Genomic DNA, 11,629 nt, shown 5'->3' with positions numbered 1-11,629 from the left:
CACTATCAACAAATATTCACAGACAGGCAAAACAAATTCCCTTATTGTCAATGTCTAAAAATGTGTCTTACTTTGTAAATTTAGTTTATAACCTCTCTGTCAGGAGGAGGGTAGCACTTTCACTCATCAGTCCTCAGCAATTGTGTTTGATCATTGTATTGATCATAATTCTTGTGTCTTTCCAAACTGTTCATTTTACAATGGTCTTATTATTGTATAAATTGTTCTCTTGGCTCTTCTCATTTTCCAATAGGTTCATACAAGTATTTCCAGGTTTTTCTGAAACTGTGAGAAAGTATTTTGTATAAATCTCTATAACCATTATTATTATTGTGGTAATTGATCCATCAATTGGTAGAGCTAAAAAAGTGGTCCTGACTTGAAAAGAAATGTATTTGTAGACATGTTCCATTTATTATGTAAAATGATTGAGGAACTGTCATGTCATCAAGTCTCAAGATGAGGCATCCACAAAGACAAGAAGCCACTAAAAGTTTTTTTTTCTAAGTGGGATCCTGGAAGGCCATTCTCTATGGTGTATAATGAAGTGACCAATGTCCCATAATTGGATTGGGCATCCTTATAGACAGGGAACTTGCCTTGTGTGTCCATAGCAACTAGAACAGCAAGGAATATTGCTCTCTCTCTCACTCTCTCTCTCAAATGGAGAGGATTGTGTTATGGTGTATGAAATAGGCATCACTCAAGTAATAACCACCCTGTTACCATTACAAATGGGACCAGCTGATAAGAAAATTTTTGACGTGTACAAAAGTTACCATCATTTTAATATTGAGGTGAAGCATCTACAAAGACATTGACCCATTCTGCATATCCTTGTCTAAGGGGTGATTGGAGTGCCATACCAGTAATGGACATACTGCATCAGGCAACACTGAGGCACTGGAACCTGGACAGAAGGAGGTAAGGAAAGCAGCAATTCCCAGTTTTTCCCTAGCTAACCTTTACCTGGTCCTCAAAGTGAGTTGATCTTCAACCCACATGATTGGCTTATGGCTAATGACCAGTCTTACTTCTGCTTCTCTCCCTATGTACCCTGGGTCTCCTCCATTGATCTTTGGTGTACCCAGGTCTCTCTCAGGGGCTCTTGTGGATCACGGGTTATTTGGGCAGTTCTCTATGTATAATCCCATCCTTTGCTTGAAAGTTGAGGAGGGGTGAGGTAACTATGCTCGTCCTTAGGGTCTGAAATTATCCTACTCCATAAGATCCCAGGACTATAGAATTGGAGGTAGAAGAAACCATAGAGACCATCAAATCTGACCCTCTCATTTTATAGAAGAACTTGATGGTGAAAGACAATAAATGACTCCTCCAGAGTCATACAACTAGTAAGTGTCCGAGAAAATATCCAAAGTCAAGCTTTTGTGATCCTAAGCCCAGCACTATCCTCTGTCTTACCTCCCTTTAAAGAAACACTGAAAAGGTCTGGTGGGGTTGGGACTGGGGAAAGCAAACCATCCTTTCACTTCTCACTTTCAACATAGATTACCTCGACTTCAGACACTGGGGATCACTCTCCTTTTGTGGAGAGCAATTGGCCTACACCCATCACATGAGGGCATGTGGGAGAAAGGGCCTCTTGACCAAACTTATTTGACTGCCCCCCTCCTGAGTCTGTCCCACCCAGGGTCTTAGAGATAGGGTCTCAGGACCAGAGAGGGATAGGGTTGTGGTAGAATTCCTAGGAAAATAAGAGTAGTAGATGTTGGAGGTGGAGATGCCTTCATCTTGTTTTGCAATAATTTACTACCTGGCTCCCTTAGTCTTTCCTCTATCCATGGAGTTAGATAGTCTTCTTCCTTTTATTCTCATCCCCCTCTGGATGTTCTAATCCCAACTCAAAAACTCACTTATTGTCTTAGTCTTGATATGTGTAATTGATAAGTGTGATTTCCTCCTTTCTCTTCCTCTTAGAAAGGGCTGGTTTTATACTTGTCACTATGCTGTAATTCAAGGAAGTGTTTGGAAAAGTGGAGTGGAGATAGGATACTTTATTCCTTCTTGCTTCTTCTAATCAAGGACTGTTGCCTAAATTCCAACCTTGAAGCAACTTCCCTCAAGATCAGGCATTCTTAAACATTTTCGGTGTCATGGATGCCTTGGGCAGTCTGACGAAACCTATGCATCCCCTCTCAGAATAATATTTTTAAATAAATGAAGGAAATGCTAACTTGTAGTCACAGTTGAACAAAAATGTATATGTGATCCTCTCCCCACCCCCATTCAAGTTCACCAACCCATTGAAAGTCCTGTTCTAGCTCATCCCTTATAAAAGTCTACTTCATTTATCTAAGACATGCTTGGTACATCATCAGTCCTTGATTCCTTAATGAACATGAAGAATCTGAAAGCAATTTGGATGGGGAAGAGCAAAGCCTAGGAAGGCACCGGACAATTGAGAGTGGGCATATGGGGACTTTATGGGGGTATAAGGAGGCTAGCAGCACCAATATTGACTCCACAATGTTTTGGGGGCTGAATTCACTAGACTGCTTATCCAGATGACTCTTTTGCCCTTTGTATAGAATTAATTACCTGCTTAATACCAGTCTTCAAACAGGATATCATGGGAGAACTGGAATAGGTCTCAGATCCTGTAGAGAGGGAATGGGATTGTATATTGCATTGGGCAGGCCTCATAGTGGTCTTTATATGCCATGTTTTTTTTTCCTTTCTATGATTATTAATTGCCTCTACTTTCTTTCTTTTCCTCAACCCTATGTTAATCTGATTTTTGAACTCACCCCTCAAGAAAGCAGAAATTGCTTTTAGCAGACTTACCAATAATCTCCTGCAGTAATTGCCAAATATAAAGACTATTTCTCAGTTCTTAGCCTTCTTGATCTCTCCGCAAGCATTTGACAAGATAGACTACTCTCTCCTGGATCCTCATTCCTTCCTGATTTCATGATACTACTCTCTCTTGGTTCTCCTCTTATCTGTCTGACTTTCTTCTCAATATCCTTTGCTGGATCACCACCCATATTCTGGGTTTTATCTTTGGATGTTCCAAACCTTTGATTTTCCTGGATCCTTTTCTGTTCTGTCCCTATACATTTTTACTCATATTAGAGAGAGGATGAAAGGAGAGTAACAAAGAAAGAGGTATAGGAATCTTTGGAGAATTACATAATCTAAGATGGGAAGGGTTCTGCTCATCTAATTTATACCTAAACAGACAATCCCTTTGACAAATCATTGCGGAGAACCTTCTTGAAGAACCTTAGTGATGGAGAACTCGCTCGAGGCAGTGCATTACTCTGTATGGTAGCTCTAATTGTTACAGATTTTCCTTACACTGAGCTGAAGAAAAGAAAGAAGAAATAAGATTTGTGTGCCTTTTTACACTCAAGAGGCAGCAAGAGGAGAAGGGGAATAAGCATTTATATAACTTCTACTAAGTACCAGATACTATGCTAAACACTTTACAGATACCATTTCATTTAATCCTCATGACAACCCTGTGAGGTAGGTACTGTTATTATCTCCTTTTTCTAGTTGAGGCAACTGAGGCAAACAGAGGTTGAATGTTTTGCCCCAGGTCACACTGCTAATAAATGTCTGAGTTTGAGTTTAAACTCAGATCTTCTTGACTCCAGGCCCAGTGCTCTATCTATTGCTTCTCTTAGCTGCCTAGGAAGCCAAAGACTGAATTAATTACCTTTCTCTTTCAGCCAGGCCCCAACCCACCCACCAGTCATGGCCTTATCAATCAACAGCTCTTCAACCCAGGTGACTGAGTTTCTGATGATCTGCTTCCCAGGGATGCAGGACACACAACACTGGCTGTCAATACCACTGACCCCCCTGCTAGTGTTGGCCTTGGGGGCCAATGTGGTGCTGTTGCTGGCCATCCAAAGAGAGGCTTCTTTGCATGAGCCCATGTATTACCTGTTGGCCATCCTCTCCCTTTTGGATGTCATCCTCTGCCTAACTGTCATCCCTAAGGTAAGGCTCTTGATTTGTCAGCTGCTCTGCATGTCACTATCTTACTGACATACCTGGCTTTACCCACTTAATCACTGTCATCCCCAAAGCCATTTGTCACCATAAGTCTCAAGACCTTGCAATATTACCAAATCCCCAAGTTCACTCAGTCACTACTCTCCCCAAAGTCATTTAGTTGTTCTCTTCCCCATGATTACTCATTCTTTCATGCCTAATCCATTACTGTAATTCTACCACTGATAGTGTCACCATTATCCCCAGGGTCAGTCAGTCAGGATTATATCTAATCATTCACATGGTCATTACCAATCCCAAAGTCATTAACTCAACATTGTTTCTAAGTTCTTTACATTATCCCTAAGTCCAGATATGTATTCATTATGTAACCACTGTTATTTCTTAAAATAAGTTTTTTCACATGTTGTTTTTTACATGATCATAGTTTTCTCCCTGTCCCTTTCCCTTTTCCTCACAGAGAGCCATCCCATAGAAGAAATAGTATTTTTAAAAGGCATAGAATAAAGAAAAAAGGAGGAAAAAATTAGATTCAATTGGGTATTAGTTCTTGGATTTTTAAAGATACGTTTTGTGCTCTTCATATCTTACGTCAATGGTGTCAAACTCAAACAGAAATGAGTGTCCACTAAATATTACATCATTGCTTACAGAGCTTAGTGCTCCATAAAGATTAAGACCAAAAACAAAGTTATTGTCCTAAGAAACTGGAAGAATATAACTTGAGACTCAAAGAATCAGAGAATTTGAGAGTTGGGAGGGACCTCAATGTTTATCTAGTTCATTGCATATGAAATATTGAGGTTTCAACATTTTAAAATTTAATTTCAAAAATATTGAAAAATATTTTCCCTATTACACATGAGAAAGAATCTCCTTTATAACATGCTTGATAAATGGGCATTCTCTTTTTGATTGAACACTTACCCTAATGTAGAATCTCTGCCCCTCCCCAAAGCAATCCATTACACTTTGGTATAGCTCTAGTTGCCAGGCTCTTTTCCCCTTACAACAAGTAGAAATCTGCCTCTTTTAAACTTTGATTTTACTCCTATTTCTGCCCTCTATAACTAAGGAAATGCCTTTCCCCCAGGTATAGTCATTCCAATGTTTAAAGAGATCTATTGTACCTTTACCCTCCTTCCTCTCCCCACCTCTCAATTTACTCTTTTCTAAGAGAGCAATATAGAACAGTAATACCAGCAAGCCAAAGATATTATTACATTATTAACAATAATGTTAGGAAGATAGGATAATGCAGAGGGAATAATATTCTATTTGGAATCAGTACACCTGAGAGCAGATCTTTACAGCACCTTCACTGCAACATATAATCTCAAAGAGTCTCCTAGAGCACTTAGAGGTTAGGACTTGCTAGGATCATAAAGCCAATATGTGTCAGAGATGGGACTTGGAACTAGGCCTGTCAGACTTTGCATTCAGCTATCTATCCACTATCCCATGCTGCCTCTCATACTACCCTAACACTTTTCATAATATCATTGTGTCCTTGAGCAAGTCCCCTACTTGCCTGTTTCTTCAGTGGTAAAATATTGGGGTTGGAGTTGGACTAGATAATCTTGAAAGTTTCTTGCAGCCTCCAATATTATGATGCCATAAATGTAGCTCAAACCAAGGTCACAAAAGACTAGAAAGGTACAGGGCAATGAGGGTGTTCAGATTGGGAAAGCTTCTCAGTACCAATAAATTTGGAATTGAGTTTTAGAAGAGGTGATGATTATAGATAGGAAGAGGAAAGAGGGGAGGGAATAGTGGAGGGACAAAGACTAAATTCTGAGGGATGGGAATTAGCAAGTCAGATGAAAAGAATAGAGAGAAGACTGGACGGGGTGGGGTTAAGGAGACATTTCAAGGGAAAAGGTGAGGTAAACTGTATTTAAGTGTAATGTTGGTTTAATCTAATGGGCAAGAGGGAGTTACTATGGCTTTCTGACCTGTTGTTGGTGCCAAAATATAAGAACAGTACTTGAGGGTGATGATTCTGGCAGGTCCTGCTCATCTTCTGGTTCAACATGAAGCCCATTAGCTTCACAGGCTGCTTTCTGCAGATGTTTGTCATGAATACCTTCCTACCCATGGAGTCATCCACGTTTCTGATCATGGCTTATGACCGCTACATTGCTATCTGCCATCCCCTGCATTACCCATCCATCATCACTGAGCAGTTTGTGGTCAAGGCTGCCATATTCATTATCTTACGCAACCTACTGGCCACATTGCCTACCCCAATCTTGGCTGCCCGGCTGGACTACTGTGCAGGGAATGTAATAGAAAACTGTATCTGTGCCAACATCTCTGTGGCTCGACTCTCCTGTGGGGATATCCGTCTTAACAAACTCTACCAGTTTGTGAGTGTCTGGTGCCTGCTGGGCTCTGACTTGGTGTTCATTTTGCTTTCTTACTGCTTCATCTTGAGGGCTGTGTTGAGGCTACAGTCTGGAGGAGCAGCCACAAAGGCTCTGAGTACCTGTGGTTCTCACCTGATCCTTATCCTCTTCTTCTATACACTTTTACTGGTCTTCATCTTTACCAATAAAGCTGGCAAGAAGGTGCCTGCTGATGTGCCCATCCTTCTCAATGTCCTGCACCACCTCATCCCACCAGCCCTCAACCCTATTGTCTATGGAATTCGCACTCAGGAAATCAAGCATGGCATCTTGAAATTGCTGAAGTACCAAAAGTGAAGTGCCAGGCTAAAGTTCATGCTTCTTAGGAGTCAGGGAGATCTTGGAATAGTTCAGAAATAGTCTCATCTGTAGACTCTAATCCCCTATTCTCATCTCACTGTGACTCTTCCACCCCACTTCCACTCAGACTTTTATCATTATTGTCAAACTGACTCCTTACCTGTCCTGACCCCTTTCCATTCTCAGTTATCTACTCAACCAGTATTGACAATGGTCATATGCATTGCCATGTGCTAAAATTGCAATTCAAACCCACACAAATCCTGTGATGGATTGTCTTTGTTTCATTGACTATTTTTTCTCTGGGCATTTTGTGAAGAAGAGGTTTGTATCTAATTTAGGTATATGTAAATATTCATTGATATTGGGGAAACTGGCAGGTAGAAAAATGAAAGGAAGCTAAACAGGGTGAAAGATAAGTTCAAACCCATTGGGAATAGAGGGTGCTACGGGGGCTAGTACTTTCAGCTTCCACCTCCATTGAAATCCTTTGCTTTTCCTCTAGTGAAGAGTGGGTATTGTCATTCTATTTCAACTCAGAGAACAATAAATGAGAGAAAGATTGGAAGACAGAGAAAAAATGGTTTAATATTGATGTGGACTGGCAGTATATGCCAGAGTAGAGAGCACTTGTTTTGGAGTTAGATCACCTGGCTTCAAATGCTGCCTTGCCACTTCCTTGGTGACTAGAAAATCTTAAGAAAAAGTTCTAGAGAACAATACAAAGAGGAAAGGAGGATTGATGGCATGAGGGATGCTGAGTGACAAAGGCCTGGGAAGGGCTATTTAGAGTCAAGAACTCTCTAATTAAGACACATCCTGAGGCAGAAAAAAGCTGGATTCCGTAAGCACACTTTGTACTGGTAATTTGCTAACCTGTACATAATTTGTTCTGAGATTCCTTACACTATGGTAACATAGTTTCTTGCACATTCAAGTCTAATACATTAAGCATTTCTCAAATACCCACTATATGCCGGAAACTGTTCTAGAAGCACAGGAATTCAAAGATAAATTGAAAAATACTCCCCTCCCAGATCTCATTTTATATAATTGAGTATAAAGCCAATATTGATTTATGACAGGGGAATCCTCAATTCATAGGAGAAATAGGGGGCAAATACTATGGTCTTCAGTTTGTAGTCCTAGAAAGAAAAAGCTCAAGAGTTTGGTAGTGACTGAGAACCTCTTCATTTTTCTTTAATTTCAGGAGTTAGAATTTAGGGAAACCATACATTGTTGTTATCTTTTCATTTACACACACAAAAAAACCAAACCATGGGTTTTAAAGAATATACACAACTTTCTCTTCCTCCTCCTATTCCCTTCATTTATTATAAGCAATTATAACATCCAGAATTATATGCACATTTCAGGAGATGCTGTGAGAAGAGTGTCCCATATGCCAGGATACTCTCTTAATCTCTTAGGAATATGTGGAACATTCCCCTGCAATTTCTGAAGCTTCCATAACAGTATCTGTACCTTGAGGGCAAGAATGCAATTCAATTCAATTTAGGTCAACAAAATTCAAGCACAGGACACCAGCAGAAGAAGTAGAAGATTAAATGAATCCCTTCATTTTTTTCTAAGATCTCCCACAGGGCCGGTGTCTCTGTTCCAATCAACCAGTAGATTTGTCCATCCATAATGGGGACTTAGTATAATTTGATGTCCCAATTGCCCAGTTGACACAGAGGCAAATTCTCTGCCTCATTGCATTAAATCCATTTTGATACTGGTATATCATCTGGGGGCATCCACCAATTCTAAAGTCCTCTGGAGAATTGCTACCATTGGCTCAAGGTATTTAATGGGCCTGCACCCTCTAGAACAATACCACACAAACTCCCACCAATATGTGGTCCATTAATGGAGAGCCATAGAACATAATTAGTTCTAAGCAAAGGCATTTAATTAAATGGCACAGTAAGGAAGAAAAACTTCTCACAAAAACGAGGCTGTGTTATCCTACAAATGCACTTTAGTGGGAAGATTGGACATTCATGGGGAACACATATGGATGGGCAGATATACAATAATAATAGCTAGTATTTCTATAAGGAGGACATTTGGCCAGGGCTCTTATCTCATGTTCCTCACATTGGAGTGCTGCTGATGTCTTCCAGGGATGCCACTGCCCTTCTCCCTGCTGAGCTTAGTCTCTACTAAATACTCTTCAACCATATGCACTCTTCTCCTATAATGATGATTGGATGGACATGTAGTCCCTGCCAGAGGAAGCTCTACTGTCCAGATTCTAGCTCGGATGCAATTGTTGACTATCTCTTCCTCAAGGAAATGGTGGATACTGCCATGTTCTTTCAGTTTAAGTCTTTGGCTTTATCAACATTTTTTTTTGAAAAGGCAAAAATCTTTGCCTGCAACCAGAAAATAAAACTCTCTCCACACATTCTTCTAATTTGTTCCTTTAGTGTTTTGGGGTACTGAAGCCTCTTATTACTCTGGTGGAGTTTCTTAGTTTTAGGTAACAAGCTCTTTAGAACAAAGAACAAGGTTCCCTTCAAGCAGTTAATGTCCTTAGACTTAGTCTGTTCTTTGCATCACTCTTCCTGGTCCAGGAGCCTCCTTTGCCACAGACTTCACTCTGATTTATAGTGGACATTCTATAAGCCTCCCAGTTTAATCCCTGAAGGCTAGGCTGTAAGTTAGACGTAATTGTTATTTGCTCAATAACTCATCAAACATCACTGAGTTTTGAGGTTTCCCAGTTTTAAACCCTATATGTCCTCTTTGCTCCCCACCTAGAAGAATGGATGGACAGGGAAAAGGGACACAGATAAGCTGATCCCAGGAGACAATGCATGTTTAAATGTAATCTGGACCTTTCATATTTAGATCCAGCTAGTGGAAAGCCACAGAGGGCTTTTGTAGCACTCTCTTGCAGAATGCAATAATCTGTTGACTAAAGTTGTGCATGAATTATGACTGTGGGACTAAGACTCTTGTCAGTAATGTGTCTGACAGTTCATGAGTCCCATATAATGGCTGGATTATGAAGCAACAGCCAAATGATGCTCTCATTATAGAGAGAAGGGAGTAATATTCTATTCAGCTTAACAATTTCATAATGTTTGCCTACTCAGAAGCATAGAGGTTTGCTCTCTTGGGTCACTGGTTCAGGCTGAAATAAACATCAACTGATTGTTTTGACTGCTGCCAGAGGCATCACTGTTTTTCTACAGTACTGTTTCTGTGACTCCATGTTACAATAGTCTTAGGCTAGCCCCTTCATGACTCAACCATATTAGTGAAGCTGCAGGCTCCAACACAGGGTCAATGTTATAAGATAGAGGCCTACAGTGCTGATAGCCCAGTTCCTCTTACTCTATTCCAGTTCTCAAGAGGTAAACCTGTAGGCATTTGAGGGATACTTAGGATAGGTCTGAGACTCAATAGAAGGTCACTTATCTTCACTAAACTTTTACAGAACACATATTAAGCATAAGACAGAATCTTCAGAAAAAAAAACCGACTAGAATAGGAAATAACCATGTTTGACATGAATCAAAGGGACTAGAAAGTCTTTAGACATTATAATCAGAACATTCTGGGGTCAAAGAGGTGGAAAGAAAAATGAGGTAGGTGTGGAAGGATCCTGTTTATTGGAACCTCTGAAAGCTCCCAAATCATTTAGATGGTTGGATTACTACCTATTTAAAAGGGCTAAAAAATGTTATTCTGCTGCTGAAATATCTTCTTATATGTGCCAGGAGGTCTTCATTTAGTCACATATCCTAAAATCCAGTTACAGCAATTAGTGATGTCATTGGTCCTCTTTGAAAATGAAGGACAAACAGCAGCATTATTTCTCCTTCCCATATTCTTAGTCCTAGGTAAACCAGACTATAAGGCTTTCTCAACATTCAAAATTCTATCTCCTACCTCTGTTCATTCCCAATGGTTTAATTGACCTCTCTTCTCACTATTCCCTCTTAGCATCTTAATCTTTCTTCAAGACTGACCTCAAGAATCATGAAACCTTCCCTTCTTTCTGTTCTCCACCAGTCCCAATGCCACTTTACTTTATGCCACTTTTTTTCTGTGTACATGTTGTAAAGATTCTATGAGTGTGGGGATTCTTCCTTCCCCCAACCCCACATCCCTGAAGCTTAGCAAAATGCCTTACAAACATTAGGAACTTAATACATGCTTGTTGAATTAAATTCAGCTTTGTGGTTTGGGTAATGAATTATTATCTTTATTTAATAATAATAATAGCTAACATTTATATAATACTTTAAGGTTCTCAAAGTACTTCATAGATATTATTTCATCTATCCTTACAATATCTCTGAGAGGTAGGTACTATTATCCTCATTGTATAAAGAGGAAACTGAGGCAGAAAAAGGTTAAGTGACTTGCCCAGGGTTACATAGCTAGTAAATGCCTAGGGCAGGATTTGTCCTTAGGTCTTGTTGACTCCAGGTCTGGAGCACTATCCATTTGGCCACCTAACTTTTTATATTATTTCATCTAATACTTCCAACAGTCCTCTGAAGAAGAGTATCAGTGTTTAAATGGAAATTATATTTTAAAAAAGATAAAGTGACATGTGTACCATTACAGTTAAAAGGTGTTAGAAACAAGGACTAAAATTTAGGCTTAACAACCCCTCCTTCAATTCCTGATGTAGTTTTCCTTTCCCTGACTTGCAGCAATGCTAGCTCAGGCAGCCTGTGTGATCATAGAAGCTCAGAATTGGAAGGTCCATACTCGAATAGGAATTCCCTCTACCATATTACTACACGAAATATCATCTCCCCATTTTACACATCATGACGTGGGGATTCAGTGAAAAACACAAAATTTAAGGGATAGAAAATGGTTCTGAGATGAAGTAGCCCAACACTCCTTTAACATATGAGGAAATTGAGGTACAGAGAGGTGCAATTACTTACAGAGCTAAAGGG

At 39.9% G+C, this 11,629-nt stretch overlaps 1 protein-coding gene across 1 annotated transcript; it reads left to right on the top strand.

The window, feature by feature from the left end:
* The first annotated feature begins 3,723 nt into the window (after positions 1-3,723).
* LOC114023875 (olfactory receptor 56A4-like) lies at positions 3,724-6,692 on the top strand. Its single transcript, XM_027836696.1, has 2 exons — positions 3,724-3,972; positions 5,997-6,692. Exons 1-2 carry the CDS (start codon positions 3,724-3,726, stop codon positions 6,690-6,692), a joined length of 945 nt encoding a protein of 314 aa, XP_027692497.1.
* The last annotated feature ends 4,937 nt before the right edge of the window (positions 6,693-11,629 follow it).

This window comes from Vombatus ursinus, unplaced genomic scaffold (assembly GCF_900497805.2).
Source record: "Vombatus ursinus unplaced genomic scaffold, bare-nosed wombat genome assembly UNPS02004456.1, whole genome shotgun sequence".
NCBI classification, from domain to species: Eukaryota; Metazoa; Chordata; class Mammalia; order Diprotodontia; family Vombatidae; genus Vombatus; species Vombatus ursinus.
Note: the sequence above shows the minus strand (reverse complement) of the source record. Positions and strands in the feature narration are given on the sequence as shown.